Here is a 24,130-nt window from a genome sequence, read left to right as displayed (position 1 = left end):
TATGCATCTAAATAAAGCCTTATTTTATTATAGTATTTTCCTGTTTTCAGTACTGGTAAGTTAGTTCTTGAAGATGGTTTCAAAATTCTGATTTAAAGTGGACGAGAGAAGAAATTGCCAAGTGCGTCACTCTTTCATATGTTTCACGTTTGCCGGAAATAATGCATGTTGAACATTTACTTCGTACTCTATAGAGTATACATGTAACAAAAGAGCAGATCCGAAATTTCCGATAACTCAAGATAAGATTAACATTTTATGTTCGAAAAGAATTACTTAATTCTTAATTGTTCTTGTAGATCAAAACAACAATTTCTTGTCTAAGATAAATGGTTGTAAGTAACACCATTATGACACCCCTGAGGTTTACCATATCGGAATGTAGTGTGGATTGGACCTCTTGGAACCGCCGTCAGTGTCGCTAAATTGTGGATTGGTATTTCCTTGTTTAATATTTAAAGTTTTTTATAACACATTTGTGTGTCAATTTGAAATAATTACAACTTTCTTTTTTCGAAATTATATTGTAAATTTTTAAATGTATTCGTAAGTATTATTGGACAATAAACAAGAAAATTATTGTGGTTGTTAACGCAGTCATTCGATTTTCGCCGTGTTTCCACAGGGCTTGTGCGAAACGTGGTAATATTTGCGAGAAACACTAAAAATAACGTTAAATGCTAAATTTGCATTATTTCTCGACTTAGTATGAATGAAAAGTGTTTGGCGTGTCATTTTATCCAGTCATAAGCAAATACGGGCAACGGTTAATGTTTTTCGGTCTTATCGCCATTGGAAAAATTAAGGTACCTGCATATAGACCTTGTTTGTCTCGTTCCCTTGCATAACATGAAAGCAAGCAAGAACTGATCAACAACAGTAATGCCGTTTTCGAAATCAGAATCCCAAAATCTACAGAAAAGGGGGGAAGCGACTTTTGTTTTGTAGCAGAACAAATTGGCAAAATTTCTGGAGGGGGCTCGGATCCCGTAAACCCACGCTTGGCTACGCCAATGCTACTGCATACGAATGATTTTGTACAGTGACATTTTGGTGTTGAAACACTGGGCCTTTCACGGAAAATTTCCCGGTAAACTACGGTTGGTCACCATCAACAACAGTTTTCTTTATTTTGTCTAATTTTGCACTTCCTCAGTAAAAATATGATCTTTCCGCCACACCTAAATACATGTTCTCTTCGGTAGTGCATCAGGCAAGTGTTGATGCTTCTTTGTTTACGATGAGCGCGTGCCTCCATACACGACTCACGAGATAAGAGAAAAGGCAGGAACAAAACGTCCAGATCGGCACGATGGACGTGACAGCCAAAGACATGCAATGGATGAAAAACAAATAAGGAAAAATATCTCCCCGTCCACTTTTTACATTGACTTCTCGTCAGTGCAACATGAAGGTGCGATGGTCAGATGCTGGAGTTAGCAGAGCCGGCCAACCGCAGATATGTTTTACGTAGATCTAACAGTCGCTCCTCGAAGTGTAGGTAGGGATTTTCGTGTTGTCTTTCTCGCTTCCCTCTTTTTTCAATCTCTTTCTGCCTCTGTTACATGTATGTTTTTCACCTTCTCTTCCTTCCTCTAACTTTTCTATCTCTCTCTGTCTGTCTCATTTCCCTTCTTCCTGTTTATATTTCTCTCCTCTTCTTCCTACTTTATCTTTCTTCTTGTCATTTTATTTCCCTTCTTTCTACTGTTCCTTCTTTTTGTATTTTCATTTACCTTCTTCTTTCTGTTTGCCTTCTTCTTTCTTTCTGTTTCTTTTTATTTCTCTTCTATCTTCCTGTTTCTTTCTGTTTTCTCTATCATTCTTCCTATTTTCCACTTCTCTCTTCTCTTTTTAGTCTATCTTTTCTTTTCTATTGTCCAATCTTTCCCTTTTCCCCCTCTGTTTATTCTTTCATGCTCTTTTTATCAACATTTTCTATTGTCCAGCGAAAAGAATAGACTGTTGCTTCAAATGGGCTTTTACTTTCCCTACATCCTCCCTCTTTTTAAATATTGTTTTCACTACTGAGCGCAAAGGTGAACACACTTGCTTTTCTTTCGAATGTAAAACGCTATTCTGGAACTGGTTAAGCTTTCAGACCAGCAAAAGTTCCTTCCAGCAGCGCGTGTTTTTAATTTTGTTTTTGCAGGGGCACGTGAACGGAGGGGAACGGCGAGCCCAGCGTTGTCGACTGCTTTCCACCCCACCCCCTCAGCCAGTACTGCGGTAGACAAAATTTCTCGGAAGGAGAGGGTGACTGGCCGTTGGTTTCGACGAGGAATGACTGTGGCGGATCTGTGCGTTGTGTTGTGTTGTGATGTAAAAAAACCGTTGGTTTTAATACTGAAATATGAGCGAAAGTAGTGTAAAGAAGAGAAGGCGTGGTGAGGTTCTCAAAAGTAAAGAAAGGCAAATAGTAATGAATATTTTTGTTTATTTAAAACAGAAAAATCCGGATCGCAGTGTAAGTTGGTTAGCCAGCGAGACGGCGAAAGCAACTGGAGTTTCTCGGGCTACTGTGTATAAAATTCGGGGCAAGGTTTCTCAAGGTCCTCTTGAAACACCAGGTAAGAAACGACCCAGGAAAAGATCGCCAATTACAAGTAGAAATGTAAAATATAATGATTTTGTCAGAAGTGCTGTGCGACGTAAAGTTCACGAATTCTTTTTTAAAAACAAACCCCCAACACTTAATTCTGTTCTTGTTGCTGTTAATTCTGACTCCACATTACCGAATTTTAAAAGATCAACGTTTCATGTCTTTCTCAAAGAACTTGGCTTTTCGTATGAGAAAAGGGGCAACAAATCCATGTTAATGGAAAGAGAAGATTTAATTTCTCTTCGCCATAAATATTTAAGAGAGATTAGGAAGTTTGGGCGTGAAAATAGAAATATTGTTTACACTGATGAATCCTGGGTAAACACCGGAACCTCAGTCAATTATGAATGGAAAGACAAGACAATTACAACTGCAAAACAAGCGTTTCTGGCAGGTCTTTCCACTGGTTTAAAAAATCCAACATCTCGCGGAGCGCGATACGCTTTAGTGATTGCGGGTAACGAACGCGGTTTTCTGCAAAACGCTCAACTTGTGTTTCAGTGCAAAAAGAATACAGCAGATGCCCATGATGAAATGGATGGAGAAACGTATGAGATGTATTTTCGGGAACAGTTGCTCGCCAATCTCTCTCCGGGATCTGTTATTGTTGTTGACAATGCCTCTTATCATAGCCGCAAGCAAGAGCCAATGCCGACAACCTCGTGGAAGAAGAATGATTTAAGAGAATGGTTGAAATCTCATGGCATTCGTTATGATGACGACATGTTACGGAGAGATCTTCTGGAACTTACAAATATTCATAAAATTAAGTACGATAAGTATAAGATCGATGAGATGGCAAAACACATGGGGCATACGGTGCTTCGTTTGCCCCATATCATTGCGAACTGAACCCGATTGAACTTGTGTGGTCACAGGTTAAGCATTATGTGCGGTGTAACAACACTACATTCAAAACTAAAGACATTGAAAATTTAATCACTGAATCATTTAAGACAGTAACAGTTGAAAACTGGCAAAATTACGTAAAACATGTCATGGACATAGAGAAGGAAATGTGGAATGCAGATGAATTGCAGGATGACGTTGATCAGATAATAATACACTTGGGTGAAGATTCCAGCGAGAGTGATGATCTGACAGAAGAAAATGATTCTGGTGATGATTCTGCAATGGAAGGAATTAACCCCCTGGAGTGACATGTGAGAGAAAAGTAAGTTCATTAAGAATTATTCTTTCAGTTTATGTAATTTTGTGAATTTGTTTCTTGCTTTTAATAATAGCTCACCGTGAACTTATTTCTTCAATTTGTACGTACCCGCGATTCAAGCGCCATGCACGTTTGTTTGGTCTTGTACTTTCACTGCCAGCAGGTCCGTTACTCGCCCCTGCGGCAAGCGGCAACGCTGTTCTCATATACCCAACAGTCTATTCTTTTCGCTGGACAACCAATATTCCTCTCTCCCTCTCTTTTACCTTCTTTATCTGTTTCCCAATTTTTCTTCCTACTTTTCCTTGTTTCCTATTTTTCTGTTTCTCTCTTTTCCTACTTTTATTTCGCTCTTGTTCCCTTCTTTCTTTCTCTGCTTCTCCATTTTTCTTTCACTCTCTCTTCTTGTTTTGGACAAACAACCTCTCCTATATTTTACCCCCAGCGTGTTCGCTTAGCTCACCGAAGAAGCGATCAAAACAGACTCGCTCTTAAAGGTTTTGTGTCCTTGCACCGTGATGTCACGTAAAGTTATAACGACCTGTACATTTTGCATTGCATTTGCATAATTGTCCGCCATACTTTCACGGTCTCAATTACATGGAGACATTTGCATATGGAGGAAACAAAAAAACTTGAAATGTATTCTTCCGCCCCCTTTCGTGCAGTTTCGGCGGTGGCTCAGGGGCAAAAGTAGAACCGAACATGCGAGCCCAGGAGCGAACGGTAAACTTAAAAAAAGAAGCTTTAAAAGAAAATAGCATTTGCAGTAAAACTTACCATAAAGCAATCGGGTCCCTGTAGGCAGCTACTCTCCCTGTCTTCTCCGCTCGAAAACTGGAAGAAGAAAAAAGAGCATCGTTTAGTTTCAGTTCAAAGGAACTGTAGCATCCAGCAAATCTTAAATGTCATCACGATCAAAAGCTACGGAAATCATATTGTAAAATGTTGCTGGGGTTGACTTCCAGTCGTAAATAAGTAGGGAGAGGTGTAAAGTGTCCTCTTTGTAAGGCTCCAAAATGTCGACATCTCTTCGACGGAGCGCACAATGGACTGAGCTCATTTAAACTAACGAGCCTCTGGTACCTGGGACCACAGCCAGTATAATTTTCGGTGAGGCTTTAGTGTTCTGTCCATGTGTGTTTGTCCTTTCTTCATTTTGATCTTATAATCTTCAATCCACATCTTCGCGATTAGCCAAATGGCAGAATAACTGAGTAAAATAAATCAAACCAACATCAGTAATGTAACACGTGTGTGTGTGTGTGTGTGTGTCTATATATATATATATATATATATATATATATATATATATATATAATAACAACGTATATGTCACAATAGTGTGTGGTACTTGAAAAAATCCATTCACTACTCTTCGAGCATCAAAGTAATTTATTGTATAAAATATATAAATAATTCCCTACCCGCCAATAGCCAGAAATTTGCGACCCGAGTGAGGAATTCCCCCTCATCCCTCTTCAAATGGCACCCTGTCATCCTGTACAAACGTGTGTGTGTGTGATAAAATCTTGTAAAGGTCTCGTACATGATAATACAGGAATGGGAGAGTGAGAAAACAAAGAAAGGGAGAAGAAATAAATAGGGATAACGAATATGGATATAAGAGAAGAACAATAATGAGAAATGTTCCCTATTCCAGTGGGCTAAAGCTCCCCTACTCTCCGCGTTGAATGCCCATTGATGCGTTATTTTTTATGTGATTGCGTTACTATGGCGATGCCAAAACTATAGGCCTAGTATAAGTAACTGTAAAAGTAATGTGACTTTATAGAAGTAACGTTAGTTTACGTTACTCGCTACGACTCCAGGGGTCGCGGTTTCGAATCCGTGTGAGTGTCCCTTCATCAATTTCATCATATCATCACTCATCATCATCTTCGCAATTAGTCAAAAGTGTCCGAAAAGAGAAATAAAATAAAGCAAATGAATCAATCGTTACTTGCGGTGCCTTGCTAAAATCAGAAATGATGAATTAATTAGTCCTAAGAGTAAAGCCTGATGTTATTACGAATTAAGAAATACCGTCTCAGAAACCACTGAGATCGTTGATTGACAATGATGTGAACTGAACATATGAGTATGTTTCTGTACCGAGATGTATTATTATCTGTCTGAGTTGTACGAAAGAGTAACGCGTTACATTCTTTGAGTTGCATCTCCAACCCTGGATGGATGTAGATCACAGCAGAAAATATGAGTTGTTTTTTTCCTTCATTCCTTTCGTTCCTGCTGGGGTGCGTGACGCAGGCAAGGAACACTACGCGTTCATTTCAGAAACGCACAAATTCTGTCGGCATCCACGACCCCTTCTAGTCGCCATGGCAACAGCTAGGTCACTTAGCAGAGTTGCCAATTCATTTCTTTCAGTTTTCACGCGCCGGAAGAGGAGAGAAATGTCATCGAATTGAAGTCTATAATTAGACTAGAGATTACGTTCCTTGGACGTCCAAAAGTCTCTCTGGATCCTTCTAAGACCCTCCTGCATGGAGAGTAATGCTCCCAAGCAGGCTATACCCTTTAGAACATCAAATGTTTTGCATTCCCTAGTTCACATTCCTAAAACGCAACTCTGTTTATTGCCTAAAGCCAGTCTCACACGGCAGTTAGGTACGTCCTCACTTCGCCATCGACTTCTAGCTTCGTTACTTAACGATCGTGTGAGAGCTCTCTCTTATTCAGTTCCCGACAGAATTAGAAACCGTCTCTAAATCCATCGTTAATACCATAGAACTACCAATCAGACTTGAGGAGCACACTGGCCAGCTGAAGTGGGAAGTAGAAGAAGAAGAAGAAAGGCAATAGATGCTCGACTGTTTACTCAAGGCAGCAAAGAAGAAAAGATTGGGGCGAATGTTTTATTTGTTGAGTGAAGAGTCTACTAATTATTAGACTATTGTTTTAAATAAATAGTTCGTATGTCTAAATTTCCTACTGTGATACTGTTATTTTACTTTCACAACCGACGCGAATACTATTTTGAAGTAAAGAGTAAACACTGAACAGCCATATGCGTATGTATTTGGCTGTAACAAATAGACTGTGCTGTGTGTAACACCGCAGTAAATTAATCTTCTGCTAGTGTTGTAATGATTGGTATAAACAAAGTTATTAATTGTAATTAGTTCTTCATGGGCGTCAAAGTAAATTTTACAATAAGTATTTTAGGACCAAAGAAGTGTCAATGAAATATAAATATAATTTGGTAACTTAATGTAAACACCACAATTTTCGCACTTTGAATGTTGTGAATTTTATACAATTTAATTTACTAGTTCGTATTGGGGAATATATTTCAAAACCGTACGAAGAAGGGTTTCATTAGAATATACAACTTCTCGTAATATAAGGGTAATGCAACTTTATGCTAGTGTGTCCGTAAAGTGGTATATCAACTTTCAACAGTGCCAATGTTGTTCTCTTATTCTTTTAAGAGAAAATATTATTTTCCCAAATCTTCAGCAGTTAGAAGCATCTAAACTTGCGAAGTGGTATACCGTGTTTGTGCAGTCGCCATTTTTAAAGATGCGATTTTGAGGATCGTGTGAGACCCCTTTTGCTGCCTTCGCGAACTGAAGACGTAAGAAATGTTATGGTAGTTTCGAGTCGGAGGTAGGTGGGAAAGTGGGGATCTACTTAACCACCGTGTGAGACTGGCTTAAATCTCAGTTTGGTTGACGACAAAGGAACATTAAGTTAACTATGTAATATCAACCATTTCGAATATGCTCTATAGATAGGCTTACCATACATCTGGGATTAACCCGGACAGTCCTTTTTTTTAGTACTGTCCGGGATGGCAAAATGTCCGGGGTTTTGAGAATCTGAACATGAAAATAGCTATCGGTATTAAATATTCACGACCAATTTTTAAGGTGTTTCAAAAGACTGATATTTCATGTACCAACATTTCTAAAATGGTCGAGTTTGCTATGTGTTTGCCTGGAACATCTGCTCCAGTTGAGAGAGTATTTTCAAATATGGGGAATATTTGGTCAGCAGAAAGAGGTAGACTTGTAGTATCCAGTGTTAAACATCTGCTGAATGTTAAAATTAATTCAGAACTTTCATGTTGTGAATTTTATAATGTTATTAAAACAAACAAGCCATTTCTGAAAAAAGTCATGTCTAGTGAAAAGTTCAACTGAGTCAACTAACAGAACAGAGAACAGAGAGGCTTCCTAAATATCAGAAAATGTATTATTCAATTATATATTTGAAAATTAATTGATTGATTTTAGAAAATAATGTTAATATTTTATCTTGCAAAATTTATAGTTTAATGTTCCAATAAAATGCTAAGGCTTTTAAGTAATTTCAATTTATTTTTGTAAAGAAAACTGAAATTCAGCAGTAACGAGTTGATCGCAAATATGTCCTGGGTTGGACCCCAAAAAATATGGTAAACCTATCTATAGCGTGACTGAGAAGTGTTAAAATAATATGTTTTGGCTGCCATGGTATGAACGCTGAAACACCCAAGTTACATACGAACCCATGTTAATTGCGACTACATAAACCCACCCACCCTCCTCATGTAGCTATATTTCTTTTTTACTCTCTTTTCTTCTATCTCTCTCTCATTTCTTTTATTTCCTCTAACTTATTCTCCTTATCTTTTTTCTCATCTGCCTTAGTTTCTCTCATTCCGTTTCGCTTAGTGTTTCTCCATCTCGCCCTTTTATCTCTCTTTAGGTTCTCTTGCTCTAAGGGCAGAAAAGGGTAGAGAAACCTAAAACTAATTCAGGCACCAGCCCTTTTTTTTCTCAGGAGCCAGCATTTTCTTTCAAATACGAGCTAAGAAAGCCATGAATCCAACTAAGATAAAGCCACACATTTTGAAATATATTAAAACATTTAATTTATTAATTGATACAAGACTTTTCTTGCGCGGGAGTGGCATTCCTAAACAGGGCTCAATCGGTAACAGCATGAATAACTGTGCAATACATGGCCGACTATACAATATCGCCGCAGCTTTTAAAATTCGGCTAGCAAGAGTGAAAAAAATAATAATGACATGTTTATTATTTTGATTTAATGATACAAACAAACATTAAAATACACATACTGTAGCCTACTCGTTATTTTAAAAAATATTTTTTTAGAACTGAATTTGAAAATTCAAGCGCCATCGCGATCCTCTGTATTTTTCTACCCCTGTCTTGCTCTGTTTCGCTTTTTTCACTTCACTTCGGGTTTTATCTCGTGTCCGCTTGTGTCATCCCGCTTAGTTCTCTCTGCCCTTTCTTATTTCGCTAATTTTTTTCTCTGCACGCAAAACACGATCTCGCCATGTCCCAGAAAAAAATCTACAAGCACGCAGGAAAAATGTCTGGAAACACAAATGTTTGCTCATAAAATTCCATGCAGTAGGACCGGGCGTGTGGAAATCAAGAACGAAACACCGTTTCGTATGGCGACATTACGCTGAGAGAATCGGCAGGAATTTTCGGGAAACAAAAACAGAAGGAGGAAAGCTACTATTTTGTCTCCAAAAGAAGAATGCCGGTGCGACCTTGCAACTCTTGGGACCGGCGGACATCATAAATTAACATGCTTCAGATTTCTATCTGGCAGAAATCGTATCTCAATTGTGGATCAGAATGGCCCAGGAGTCGATGGAAACAGGTTCCGCGTTACGATGCCATCTCCGAGGGAGGCGGCATCGCATCAAACGACACTTCCCACGGCTGGGAATAATTAAACTTTAATGATGTCATTTTTATTTGTGGACTGCGACAGAGTAATAGCTTCTCCCCCCGCCCTTTCCCTTCTGAAAATGACTTTACAGCAAAAAGGGTTCGTGGTGGTCACTTTTTTTGCCTACCTAAGAGTAGGCACGCACAAGGATTTCGCGGTGAATTATCTAAGCGTCTTTCCTTTACAAAGTGCACCGTGAAATAAACATTTTTTTCAAGCCCTTAAGAGTAATTGGAAAATTACTTTTGGAAAGTAACGGATTACTTGCTACTAATTTTACAGTGTTACTCAGGTAGACGTCTGAGTCCTGTCTAGGTCGAGAATTTTAAAAAAAAAAGTGTGTGTGTGGCTTGTCCGGACATACCAAAAGTTGGTATATGATTTTATAGATAGGTCAAATATATTATTTACTGTGCAAAACTTACTGTTTTAGGTTTGTTTTAATAAGTAAATTAATGCACTTTTACATCTTATTTAGAGATTCGAGACGAGACCTAGGAGATAGGCTCCCTTTTCACGAGGAGAGAATGAGTTGTGCCTAGCCTTGGTCATTTCTACTCTAGTAAATCCTCGCACAAGTGAATTTTACGCACCCTTGGCGTGCCCCAAGTTACTCCCTTGGGAGATTTAATCAATCCAATTTGAATAATAACAATATTAGCACCGCGTCTTGCCGAGAAAATAACATTAGGCACTCGTGCACTTTAAAAGGATATTTTCTGCATTCATAGCTGAAGTTTTAACCTCTTGGTTGAACAGTTATTAAGGCCCGAAATCGCGAAGCGGCACATTACTCTTCCCACGCAGCCGCCATTTCACCAAATGCAGTGATCGCTTCTGATTGGTTACGTTCTGCGGGAAAGTCAAGATATTTGTAAGCGGTCTTTTACACTAGATGTGGTGTAGATGTCATAGCACAAGAAAGATATATATATTTTTTTCAGTTTTATGTGGTGGTATTCTAAGTTTAACAGAATCCCTATGAAAGTTATTATCATCTAATGAAAATTAATTGTCACACGATTTGTTTAGGTAAATCTCAGCCGTGCCATCTGTTGGCTCCAAAGGTAATATCCAGCAATGATTTCAATGGCAAGTGTGGAAATTGCTGTGAAATGTGATCTCGCCCCCAAGCGGAGAACATAAAGAGCCGAGACAACGGCACAAAATGGTGTCGGCCAGGAAAGCAAGCACGAAAATAACACAGAGTGAACAATTTACGGCGTCCGTAATGAAAGCCGTAATGAGATCCTTCCCCGCTTGAAGGTTTTTGGCTTTTATTAAGCCTCAGGGATTGGCCTCACTTTGCTTAACTCCGGAATTGAATTGGGGCGCCCTCATTTGCAGCCACTGTTGTGCAGATAATACAGTTTGCCACGGAGGCTCTCGCTGCGTCGACTGTCTTTTGTTGCTCTGTCTCATTTATCAAATGCAGCAACAGTGTTGCCAATACTCGGCGATGGAAACGAGCTAGATGGTACCTGAATGGGGACTAAATCACTTTTATTAGGATGGAAACACGGTATTTTCGATTCATTCAATTAACTCTGAATAGGTTCGATCTTATCTTGGAGCATAATCTCTGGTACAGGTAAATTAGAGAAAACTAGCTGAAAATCACAAAGAGATGAAATTTCGTACGTAGCTTTCGTGAAGCACCGTACTTATGAATCCAACATATTGGAAAATGGCCTCCAGTACCGGGAAATTAAACTAAGTAGTTTTAAAAAGTTCCTAACGAGATAAAACTCGGTAGTTGTAAAACACATTTTCACAGCGTGTAGAGGGCATGCAAGTCGAATAGCTTTTTTTATTCTTTATGTACCCCGCAACGTGACCGTCAGGTTTTGGGCCCCGGCTACGAGTCTCCTGGGGAAAGTGCAACAGGTGGGCACCCACCATCGTGACGAAATTGGGGAGCTACGGATGAGCAGCGTAACCCGCTCATCGAAACCTACAACAACCACTGGAGGTTCGTCGTGCCGACCACACGCCACCCCGTAACTGATTGGATGATCTCCCACCTCGGCAGATGGGAGTGAGGTCAGCAGTTGACAGATAGGCCATGGCCCTCACGGGCTGTTACGCAATGGCTTTATTTTTATTCTTTATGTCCCTTTACCATTCTACGAAACGTTTGAAAAATGGTGGACCTCTCCAAAAGTGTTTTTGTAATTAACGGGTCTCAGATTCGATTCCCAGTAAAGGTACAAGCCACAGTGTTTCGGATCTCACTTGATTTGAGCACACGCGCAGGAAAATAAATGCATCGGTTGAAACAAAAAAATGCATCTAGTCCAAATATTTTAAGTGCATCATTGAGGAAAATGCAGGAAGGTGCATCAAAAAAACACATCAATTGATGCATTCGAGATAGAAACACTCATTTACTCTGTGGCGGAGTCTTCATCAATTTCACCAAATCATCACTCATCTTCATCTTCGCTATTAGCCAAAAGTGGCAGAAATACGACGTAAAATAAATCCTATCAATCGCACCATATGGCACACTTTGACGTTACCTTTACAGACAATATATAGAAAAATGCGTAAGAATGCAAACCTGCTTATTGGCGAAGGCCAAAAAACATACTTTAGTGCATCAGTTTCTGCATCATCAAATAAATTTTATGCATTTAGTTTTGTGTATGGTAACTGAAGTCGCTCTTCCCTCCACGCAATCCCGTTCCTTCTCACGTCACTACTTATTTTCGTTCGCTTGCTCCAGAGATAACCGGGACGGAGTGTAGAGGGGACTTCAAATAAGTTAAACTGAAAACAATATACAGTAAAACCTCGTTAATCCGGACTAATGAGGGGGATAGGTTGATCGGATTAACTGAAATAACGTAAAAGAACAGTAGAAAGTGCATTAAAACTCCGTTTATAGCAACAAAACACGTTAATTATGGTGTATTTATAGAGCATAGGGCCTAGTCCTAAATACACTATACAGTACAGTACAAAGTCTTCGGGAAACAGAATTTCATCAGTGGTTGACTGCCTTTTCTTTGGGAAGTTCTCTTGTTGACACCTTGCGTTCTGCTTTTCTTTGCCTGTCCTGATTAAGCGAAGGTTATCGGGGTCCGGATTAACGAGGATATACTGTATGTTTTTTTTCATCCTGCGTATACGCAATCCAACGATACTAATCCAAGATTTTGAGCGATAACCTAAACATTGTCTTTCACTGTCCAACATTATTCAAATTTCTCCTCTTCAGTTTTCTGCGGTGCCTTTTGCGTTTGCAATGAGCCATATTTGGCTCCAAAAGACCTCGGTTGGCGACACTGCTTATGGGAAAGTGAGGGAGCGAATGAAGCGTAGAAGGAAGAGGGGGAGAAAGTCTATTCAAAGTCTTCGTCAGATTTCAGTGTTCGCTGAATCCCAGCGGATGATTGACGCGATTGGATTCGGAAGGGGAGAGAAGGGCAAACAATTGACGCCGGCGGATGGTGACAGCGACGGAATGTTCCCGACGGGACTAGAAAAACTGATATCCAAAAGTAACAATAAAGGGGCGTGGATCGATAAATCATGAACAAATAAAGCTAGGGACGATTAATGCTAAGTTAAACACCAAACTTCACTTTGTCAAAGATGCTGATGTAAGTTCCAATTTTGAAATTTAATCCTAAATTCACAAAAACACCGGCGTTTAGTGTTATTTCCTTTAAAAATAATAATAATAATGTATATTATGCTACCTACGCAGTTCAATGTTTACAAAAGGGGCGATGAAATGCCTCCCCGATGGCGTAGTGATAACGCGGGCTAGAATTTTTTTTACCAATAAATGCCCTATGTATGTATGTATGACGTAAAGAAATTTCAAGAACTATGCTAGGAATGAAGAATTTGAAGCAGCAAGTTCATAATTTACGACCTAAAGAAAAATCTCAAAATAAAATGATTCCTTTGTTGCCACTTCAGATACAATAAGTTCTAACCAAGCCTACCATCTGAGTTCAGTGTTTGAGTTAAAGCGCGTTACAAAGATTTCCTGCAAGTTTAATGAGAGACAATGAACAGTGGACTTTCATTTTCAGGAAGGTCAGCCCATTAGGCTAAAGGTAAGGTAAGATAAATTCCCCGTACATGCACCGTACCATGAAGTCACATTAGGTGATGTGATCAGCAACACGCTCCGGCCGCCTTTACCTCTCAGGGTTGCCCTCAGGAACCCATTGATTTGAGGCTGGGTGAGCCGCTTTATGCGGGGACAAGGCCGGAAAAATTTCGACGTTAGATCATCCACCCCGGGAATCGAACCAGGGTCTCCCGAGTGGCAGTCAGACGCCCTACCGACAAGACTACCTCGAAAATTCAATATTTTAATAAATCGTTAAATATAACAAATATGTAAGCTCCAGAAAGTAAAGAAATTAGCACAAAATGGCATAAACTGCCAAACGATGTCCTATTGGACGCTAAAAAATGAACAAAAATTATCCAATAAATGATTCTTGAAAACCTGTATTTTATTCAACAATATATGTAAGTACTATAGTGGCACCAATCTTTCTGAATCCTCGGAAAATATGCAAACTACAGGCTTTCTTATGACTTAATAAATTAGCGACACTGCTCCCACGCCAGGGTTTCAAATACGTTGGTGGATCTATAAAGTTGGTACGTTTCTGGATTACCAGAAAGAATATGCAAAGTTACCAAAAACTTATCTCTTTTATCATGGGGTACCGGGTTCGACCAGTGGACGTATTACTGCATAGTGGTTCGGATCCGTAGGTCCAGTCCCGATTTGCCTATCTGTTCATAAAGTACTTTCTTCTTTCTCTGTCTCGCTTCTTTGTCTACTTGTTCCTTCTCATTGTTGCTTCTTTTATTTTACTACTCTGAATATTAATGACAATAAAATATTAGCTGGGCATTTCCCATTGTCTAGTGCTTCTAGTTTTACTAATTTAATAGTTCAACGTAGAAGCACTAAATATTTCGGCAATGGATTTTGATTGATTTGACGTTTTAAGTCCACTTTATGCACAGTAAGGCTAATCGGGACTGGACATACAGTTTAAAGTGGGATCCGAACCACTACGTGCCTCCACCAGGTATCGAACCCGAGACCCCTTGATTACAAGGCGACGACGCTACCACTACGCCATAGGGGGAGGAAAATTTAGGCAATGGACAATGTCCAATTAACATTCTCTTCCCCTTTCTCTGATGTCGCCCAAGGACCAAAAGGACTGCAGTGCATCTGCACGAATATTTATAGCAGCACGCTGGCCGGATTTTCAACCAAAGTATCAGATATTTCCCCGCTGAAGTCCGTGGGTGTTCTCGGCGGTCGTGCTCCAGCGCAGTGAGTAACGGGGCCTCTGGAAGCGGCGGTGGGACTCCCGAGGAGGCTGCCAGCGCGGACCCCGCAACGCCCAGAGCCTTTTACGGCCCCTAACTTTGGACGCGAGACAAGGAAGATGGCGCCCTAAATTTCCGCGGCCGTGTTCCAGAAGAGAGACGGCGAGAGAGATTCAATCCTTGCAAGACAGCGAAACCCGGAGAGAAACAAAAGGAAGGGAGAGGACAGACGAGACAGGAAATGCTGCAGAGAACGGGAATAATTTTACGCTAGAAAGAACTGAAAGAAAACACTGCGAGGCTGGAGTTTCTTGGAAATCAAGAAAGACATCGTCTTCTCTGCAGTGGCTTTGTTGCCTCTTCTCAGTCCCATAAAATGTTTAAGTTGCATTCTTGGTTACTCTGCATCGCTTGTCTACCTCTTCAGATTGATGGCAACAATGAGGATGAGTCAAGATTTATGCCATACATTGCAATTTGATACCTGTGAACGCTTTCGTAGGCTGTCAGTACATAAATTAGTCCCAGGGTATAACAATCAGTATTTGATTTGATTTGGTTTATTGTACTATTTTATTCCTTTTCTGCCACTTTTGGCTAATCGCGAAGATGAGGATGAGTGCCGATATGAAGAATTGGATACTTTCAAAGAACTCCCTGGTCGGGAATCGAACTCGGGAACCCCGGCGTTGTTGCATGCTTCGCTAACAACTGCACCATGGATGTCGTCAAGTCTTCATAGCTTGTTGTAATGCGCAGAACAGTCCTATAGAAATTTCTGAACTATGTCCCAATTTATATTGTTCCGGAGTTCAGCTTTTTTTTTCTGAATATAAAAATATTTTCTAAAAAAAAATATGTAACTGCTGATTTGGTGTGATTTATTTTATATTTCGTCGCATTTCTGTCACTGTTTGATAATCGCGAAGAAGAGGATGAATGGTTAAGGTGAAATTAATGGAAAGCCAATCACAACAACCGGAAATAGATCGTGCTGCACAGAGAATTATACTGGCTGTGAGTCCAGACGCCAGAGCCTCGTTAGTCTGCAAAATGCAGTCCAGGGTGTACTACGTGGAAGAGAGGTTGAAATTTTGGTGTCTTTAGAAAGGGTCGCTCCTTACATCCTTAAAACTAGGGAGCGGAAGTTGATGAAATGTCATCTTTTTTCATATATTTCGGACACGATGCCCATTAAATATACACAATATTACACATCGTCTAGAACCCAAAAAAAGGTAATTTTAAAGTGCATTTTTTTTTTTTTTGCCAATTTTCAGGTTTTAGGTGATTTTCCCCGATTTTCGGCATTTTCCCGTCATTTTTCGTAATATTCGGTGTATTGTTTCGTCATATTTTGTCACTTCTTTCATTTTGGCAATATTCTTGAGTCTTTTCACCAAGGTGAACATAGGCCTATATACGCGTATATCTCGCAGAACTTGTTTTTCTTTACAGTGCCACAGAAACACACCACACACATCACCAGGCAAAACTGCGAGAAATTAATGCAGTTTCCACCAATTCATTCAGTGTATACGACTTTTTCATAAAATTGTTTTAAAATTATTCGGTTGTTTCCATTGGAAATCCTCGTTGCATATTTTAATTGAATGTGCATGTGGTATCATTTGGTGCATTTTTTTAAAAGCAAGATTGGATTTTGTTTAATTTCCTTTTCATTTCAATTTTTAACCTGAAACTAACAAATTTAATGGTAATTTTTTGCATTTTTTACGTCATCTTTTCCCATTTTTAGGACATTCTATAGGTCATATACCTATATTTTTTAGGTCATCAACTTCCGCTCCCTACTTATAACTGCGGAGTACCCAACACTGATATACACTACAAGTCTTTTATTATTATATAAATAACAGAATAATAGTTGTTGTACTAACTAATTTGAGTACTAATTTGGTACCTATTCCAGAGGCTAGATGAGCGTTACTTCTGTAGGAGACTGGCTTAAAATTAGATGAACTTAAAAAGCTAATAAATGCTACATCATTGCGATTGGAACTCTTTGGATTGTAACGTGCATAATGGGAATTAACAATATTTATTGAGAGTACTGTAGATAATGGGGCTGTAAACAGAACTCCAACTTGATTCTCTCCGAGCTACGCTCACTCAAACAAGTTGCGTCGCTTTAACCCATTACCGGAGCTGCTAACCATTCCTCCAATGCAGGACAAACACGCACAACCCGAGAAGGCTCAATGAACATAAAAAAGTCTTCATCCAAGCCACACTCGCCTTATTAAGGCTGCATTAGAAGACACCGAATCGGAAAATTAAACTGCTCAACATGGATGCGGGGGAATAAAAAAGCAAATGACGATTCCTTGCATTAATGAATAGCCGTTCCGCCTTAATGCTATGGCCAGGATTTGTTCCATCTCTGTGCTATCTTGAAATCTTACCTTTCCGGCGCTTCAGCTCGTGGTAAGAAACATAATTTCCTCCCGCATGAGAAATCGGCGAGTACGCCCAGCGGTCACGAGCAGCGAATGAAGACGTCATTAAATGACCCGCCGATTCATCATTGGCAATGATGGACCCTGCACGCTCATGAGGACAATGGACCGTCCGCTTAAAATTAAACTCGGGGTTTCTTTACAGAAGTTATAGTCGAATTAAAGCCAAATGTTCACTCTTGTGTATCTGGACAACAAAATTAAACCCGAATTTCCACTCCCGGGTTTATGAGAAACAAAATTAAAGCCAAATTTTCACTCTTGTGTTTCTGGAAAACCAAATTAATCCAGCATTTTCACTCCTGTGTTTCAGGACAACCAAATTAGACCGGAATTTTCGCTCCGCCTTTAATGGAAAACAAAATTAAACCCAGGATTTCACTCCTTGCGTTTCTTGAAAACCAAATTAAACCTAAATTTTCACTCCTGCGTTTCTGAAAACCAAACTGAACCTAAATTTTCACTCCCACTTTTCTGGAAAACCAAATTGAACCTAAATTTTCACTCCTGCGTTTCTGGAAAACGAAATTCAACCCAATTCTTTATTCCTGTGTTCTTGGAATACTTAATTAAAACCAAATTTTCAGTCCTGTGTTTCCCGGTAGTAGATTTTTACTCCTGTTGTTTTAGAAAGTCAATTTACACCCAAATTTCATTCCTGTGTTTATGCAGAGTGCAATTCAACCAAAACTTTCACTCTTCCAGTTTTGGAAAACTAATTTATTCTTCATTGACACCAACAGTTTGAAGTACCGCTAAAATTTGTATTTTGGAAAAATGAACAAATGAACAATTGCAACTTTTTACTTGTGTTTGATTTACATGGAGTACCAGTGTCGGTTCGTCGTGCTAATCACACGTCATCCTGTAACTGGTTGGATGAACACCCACCTCTGCTGAGGCATGTAGGAGTGAGGCCGGCAGACAGACCTTGGCACTAATGGGATGTTGCGCGACGGACTATTATTTGTTACATTTAAACAGTAACTTCTTGAAGTAAGGAAGTATAACCCAGTTAGGTTTTGAAGTAGCTCGCCACTTTGTTCAACTTCCATTGCGAAATGATGGCGCATTGTGGCAAGTGCATTCACGACTGTCTTAACATGTGAGGTTTATAGTACATGTTTCAAATTTTTAGAACACACCGTCGTTAAGATCTTTTTGTCATTATTGTAATACGACACATGTCAAAAAGAGTCACGTACATGTGACTTTTATCTCGGAGTATGCGTTGAGGAAAAAAACCAAGTGCGAGAAACATGTTTTACAAGCAGCCACCGCTTCGTGTTACGAAGCCAGGGGTCCTAGGTTCAAATCCATTCTCATCGTCGCGATTAGTCTTGAGGTGTGAAAGTGACGTAAAAACAAACAAACAAAACTAGTTTAGTGCAGTGTGAAGGTTAATCGAACCCACAATATACCCTTTAAAGCTTGCAAAAGAGCCGACAGCTGGAATGCAAACACATTCGACCCTGCCTCAGTGGAAGGAGACATCCATCCATCAGGGCTTTAATTCGCCCCACCACAAATCACATCCTTGTTACCCTCCATTGTGCGGTGGGAGGGGGTTCGACCCGAACGTCAATCACGGACGGGGGGGAAGAGGGGGGGGCCTTCTCGCCGCAATTACCCGGTGGACACAGACTGACTGAAATTTTGGCCCCAGATCAGAAAGCATTAGTTGTCCCTCCCGTGTTTCCTCTAATCGCCTGCTCGCATCACGTGTGAAGTGCCACTCTGTGCTTGCATAAGCTTAATGCAGACGCATCTACCATTAGTGGCTTAACGGCATGGATCAAGGAAACGACTTTGCCACCCTTACGTCTGAGACATCTGGTGGTGAAACTTCCGAATTACTAGCAACCACCGACGATAGTTTCGCGAGCGGGTCCAACGCAAGACTGTGGCTTATTCCACGACTGAATATAGTTCCCTGTTTGATTTGCATTTTCCTCCTTCGCTGCAGTTCTTCCTCTACAATTTACCTGTACTTAGTGCAACACACGAGACGTAGATGTACTTTGGCTGTATGTTATGCATTAGAATAGACAAGATGAGAAAGGTTGTTTTATATTTCGATTTAATTTAGCTAAAAAAAAATAAAAGATGTAGTTGAATGTTTGCAAACTACTGCAAGGAAGTGTTATGGTGTTCTCTGTGTACAATGTTACCATTTGATTCCTTTCCTACAATATAAGTTAATTACTCTGTATTTTACTTACAAACAGCGAAAAATAGTATACGCTAAAATAAAACTTTCACCCACAAAATACGAAACACGTGCCGACCCTCGTTCAAGCTCCCCTCCCCAAACTTCCGGTACTGTAAATTCCTTCCTCGCAGAACATTCAACCAACACCCTCCGACTGCTTTTGTTTTGATTTTGTCTGTCCCCGAGGCAAGGTTGACCACTGAACTGAAGCCCTTAGCCAGCGACTCAGATTGGGTTGGAATTTCCTATGTGCGATTGTTTTGGTTTTGGTGATAGCAGGGGTGGAAACTATTCAAGTGGTAAAAAAAACTGACCAAATACTGACCACTTACTCACTTATTTATTGTAACGAACCAGTCTCGTTACAAATTGTATGGGATCCACCTTTATGTGAATAAGCTTTCTTAGAATCTAAGTATTGAAAATTTAATTTTTGTATTATAGTTAATATTCAGGATTGAATACACTCTTTATAGTTCTTATTTCCTCCACTCGTCTACGCCACTTTTCAGGCCGCCTCGAAAGCGTAGGGGATTATGTTGTGGGATTGTGATCAAGGGCTCGGAAACTCCACTACTCCAGTTCCGATTTGCCTATCTGAGCAACTAGTGAACCAAAAACTTCGTCACTTTCCACGGCAAGGATAAATGGTGATCCTATGATACAGGGAATAGAACAAATGCCCTAAAATATGTAAACCATGGCCATAATTCGAACCTAGAGCCTTTAGAACAGAAGTCAGTTAGTTTTGCGCCACCGAGGTAGCAGCTTTGGAATAATAAACTCCATGGTGAAAATTTCGTCTGAGGTTCAATACCTACCGAATGGCTGCTTATCTTTGGAGTACACCTGCTCAGCGCAACGAGTCCAATTGTTTTTATCGTGCCGACCTTCGTCGCCGAATTGTTGGCACAGCGCGCTACGACGACAGAGTTCCCGGGTTCGAATCCAGGCTTGGTTATGGGCTTCCATGTAAGCGTCGTTTCATCAATTTCATAATATCATATCACTTGTTCTCATCTTCGAGATTAGCAGAAAGTGGCAGAAAAACGAAGAAATATAAACCAAAATAAATCGATCAAACCAATTGTTGCTGTTATTTGGCTTTCCAGGCGAAGCTTAATTGGCTTTCCTTTTCAAGGAACTCATCATTATCCTCACGATGCTTGGCCAACACCAGACAGTTCACACCGAAAGCAACATTTGGCTACCTGGGATTGCATATGAATTAATAATTCATTTCGTAATATTGGTATGAATATTATAAACACGCTCACACATAAAAGATCGTTATTAAAAATCGTAATTAAAATTATGTTTCAATCTGAAAAAAATTGACATAAAAATATATTAAAGGCCCACATAAATACAACGTCAAAGCAAAAGCAAAATATCTCACCAGGAAATACTGTTCTTTTTGCGAACAACAGAATAAATTACGGTATTTCAAGAACCAAGAACAGTAAAATAATACTAATAATATTAAATAATACAACCTCAGAAAGTGGAATATATCTGACTTCACTGATTCACTCATTCTGTCGTTTATGTAACGAGTAGCTACTTTCCTACTTTTTGTTTACAAGACGGTTCGCGAATAGGAACTCGGATCTTTCCAAGGTTTCTGATTGTCTCGCCTGAGAGTCAACCTCCGTGGCGGAGATGTCCCCTGGCGCCTCGCCCCCTAACACCCAACGGAAGTTAATGAAATATCGAATAATAAGATAGTTCATTTCTAAGAGTATGACAATTTTCACAGTTTTCTAAGTGGTGTATTCTGTATGCTATCACTTTTCCTGCTTATAATACCAACACCACTATAACAAAAAGTAATTTTGTTTAGTATATATATGTGTGTGTGACTTTCGTTCAAGATTCCAGCGCCGACCTGGGCATAGGTGATATTCATTTATGTCCTGTAATTTTCGCAAATAATCTCAGTTTTAACCAGTTTTAAGAACTGGAAAAAGTGTTGAATTGTTGCAATCTACACTCCCTTCCATTTTATAAGGGGTGGTCACGGACTAACGTAACGTATAGGGTGTGTCTTACTGAGTTTATGTTTGCGTAGCGCAACTGTAAGTGTTGCAAAACTTACCTCAAGTTCTCCAAAAATTAACTTTTCCCCATATTTTCTTATTTTCTTCTTCTTCTTCTACAAATTGGGCGTGATGGAACCTAAATGTACTTCGTTGGAATCTGAGTTCCATAAGCTTTCCAACGAGGTATCATTTGTGATTCTGGGATGATAGCCCCGTCTAGTTGGCTGCACTTTATGACTCGCTTTGACTCTCTTTGCACCGAAGCATCTAGTTGGTTGAACGGTGCAACACCGAGTCCTCTAGTTCGTTGATTTCGAGTCAAGTAGTATATTTGGTGTCTGCACCGTCTGCAGTACCTTCCGGACCGGTGCAAGTGTGGTGTATGGTGACGTGGTGCGTGCTAACTAATCAAATGACCGTTTAAAGAAGCAGACAGGCATTTGTTGAATCTTTTGAACTTGAACACCGCTTTCCGTTTAGTTGGTTGAACGCAAGACTTCTAGTAGTCTTGGGTTGAACGTCATTTCCTTGCACCACCCTGACACTGGATACACCTGCACTGCACCGAGTGTTAAAAAGTGCACCCAAGTAGACGGGGCTAATTAGTAGAGGGGTACAAGGGCCGCCAACATGAAGCTCTGCAATTTCCTTCAAATTTTGGCCGGTGTCTAAAGGTTGATACTATAACTGGCATTAATTCTAAATCTGAGGGTGCAGAACAAAAACCAAGTTCAGATTCGTCTTCAGCAGCTCGAAAAAAAAATCACTGTCGACCAGTGTTATCATTCATCCTCGTTGTCGCGATTAGTCAAAAGTGGCGTAGAAGAGACGTTAAATAAGAAAAAATAGAGTTTCGTCTGAATAAGAAAATTCTCAAAAGTATTTCTTTTTTAATCACTGTCAATGCAAGTAATTGTGGAACAACTTCTACTTCATCAAATTCTTCTAACGCTGGCGCCTTTCCTTTCCCGTATAATCAAGGGTCCCGGGTTCGGATTTGGTGAGATGTAAAAGTGGATGTAAAAGAAAAACAGTTGTTTCATCCTTGCATTTGTCTTGGAATCTTGTGTCTGCCCATAATCTTCTCAATATTACATCCTGTCGTATCTTTACGGCATATTTTGTGACCCTCCCAGGAAAATTTTATGCATCCACCTATGCTTGCAGTCAGTCTATTTCGTATCTCCTTTGTCTACAATTATTTTTGTAGGATACCGTACATAAGAAGTACGGATGTCGTGAGAATACGTAAACTATCATTTGTGAAATTATTCAAGGGAAGCATCTAGGTGAAAGAAAATACTTTTACACAATAATAGAATATGCAGCTTATCGTGCAATCAAAACAATAATTATTCGCACATTTTGTGGAAACCCTTTCCCAATGGAAAGACGTAACGGTTTCCAAAAAGAGGAAATGTTTCTGGTTGTATCGCCTAATCACTGGGATCTGTTGTATCGTAAATAAACACACCGTTGTGTCATTCCGAAAAGTTGACCTTGACCACTCTCAAGTGAAGTGACAAACATTTGGAGCTCGCTCCTACCGAGGGACGGAAAAACCATAGCGGTATCCCTCCCTCAGGCAATTTCTAGCCTAGGCTTCAGACCAGCAAGGTTTTCTATGTCCCATGAATTTGCGGACAAAATTGTTCGCGTGACGACTGCGCAGTTTTAAATTATCTACATTACAGGAAGTAATATAAATACATATTTACATTTATCTATATTGTTTTTGTTATTCTCGCCAAATTTTCAAGTTAATTGCTCGCCTCGTCTTTCTTTTCCCTGACCTGATAGAGACAATCTTCTCAATTTTTTGGCGATTGTGTTGGTTGACAGCACTCGACGAACGTGAAGCTGCCCAACTCAAATATCCCTCCGCCTCCTGGAAGTTCCAGGAGTAATGGTAGGTGGCAGCACAATATGCTGCGAAAAAAATACGCTGCAGACTTCGAATATTATAGTAATTGCATTAAAATACGCAAAGTTCCCAGTGACAAGTATACATCAATCGCAGCATAAATGTTTCCTCTAGTGAACTATTATGTTGGATTTATAATATTCTTCTTGTGAAATAAGAAAATTAAGTGGAAAGGCATGTCAGCTGCATTTTGTCAGTTTTTTATTATTTTGCTCTCAATATAATTATAAAATTTATGCTTCGAAGTATTAGAACACAGGGGACGGTTCCGAAGAACAAGGCCCTACAAGCAGATGGTCGAAGTTCCATTTCAGAGCAACGCAATTATGGTAACAATTTACCATGTAAATGAATGGGACGAATTTTCAAGATGGCGGCCGTAGTCCATCCCGTTAAAGTACGGATAACGCCGGGACGAGAACGGCGGACCCTTAGGGACGAGACCGAGAACGAGACAAGCGTCTCGATAGTCGCAACGAGACCGAGGTGTCCCGTCTCTGTAAGCCTGCGAACGTGAAATTTTGGGTGAACCTGGGACGCTTCGAGCATTTAAGGAAAATAGACTGTAAATTATTCAATAAGCCGAATTTTCAAAAATTGTGTTCCACACCTCCTTAAAGATAAAAATAGACAATGTTTTCATTAATATTGCA

At 39.8% G+C, this 24,130-nt stretch overlaps 1 protein-coding gene across 1 annotated transcript in view; it reads right to left on the bottom strand.

Moving 5' to 3' along the window:
* Positions 1 to 24,130, bottom strand: part of LOC145978608 (uncharacterized) — an 84,597-nt gene that overhangs the window by 45,899 nt on the left and 14,568 nt on the right. The window contains exon 2 of the mRNA XM_083111330.1: positions 4,554 to 4,610. Within this exon, the coding sequence (XP_082967456.1) occupies positions 4,554 to 4,610 (57 nt within the window). The remainder of the gene's footprint in view (positions 1 to 4,553; positions 4,611 to 24,130) is intronic.

The sequence above is a fragment of the Lepisma saccharinum genome, chromosome 25, assembly GCF_977018435.1.
Source record: "Lepisma saccharinum chromosome 25, izLepSacc3.1, whole genome shotgun sequence".
Taxonomy (NCBI): Eukaryota; Metazoa; Arthropoda; class Insecta; order Zygentoma; family Lepismatidae; genus Lepisma; species Lepisma saccharinum.
The sequence above is the reverse complement of the archived record's forward strand: the minus strand, read 5'-3'. Positions and strand labels throughout refer to the sequence as shown.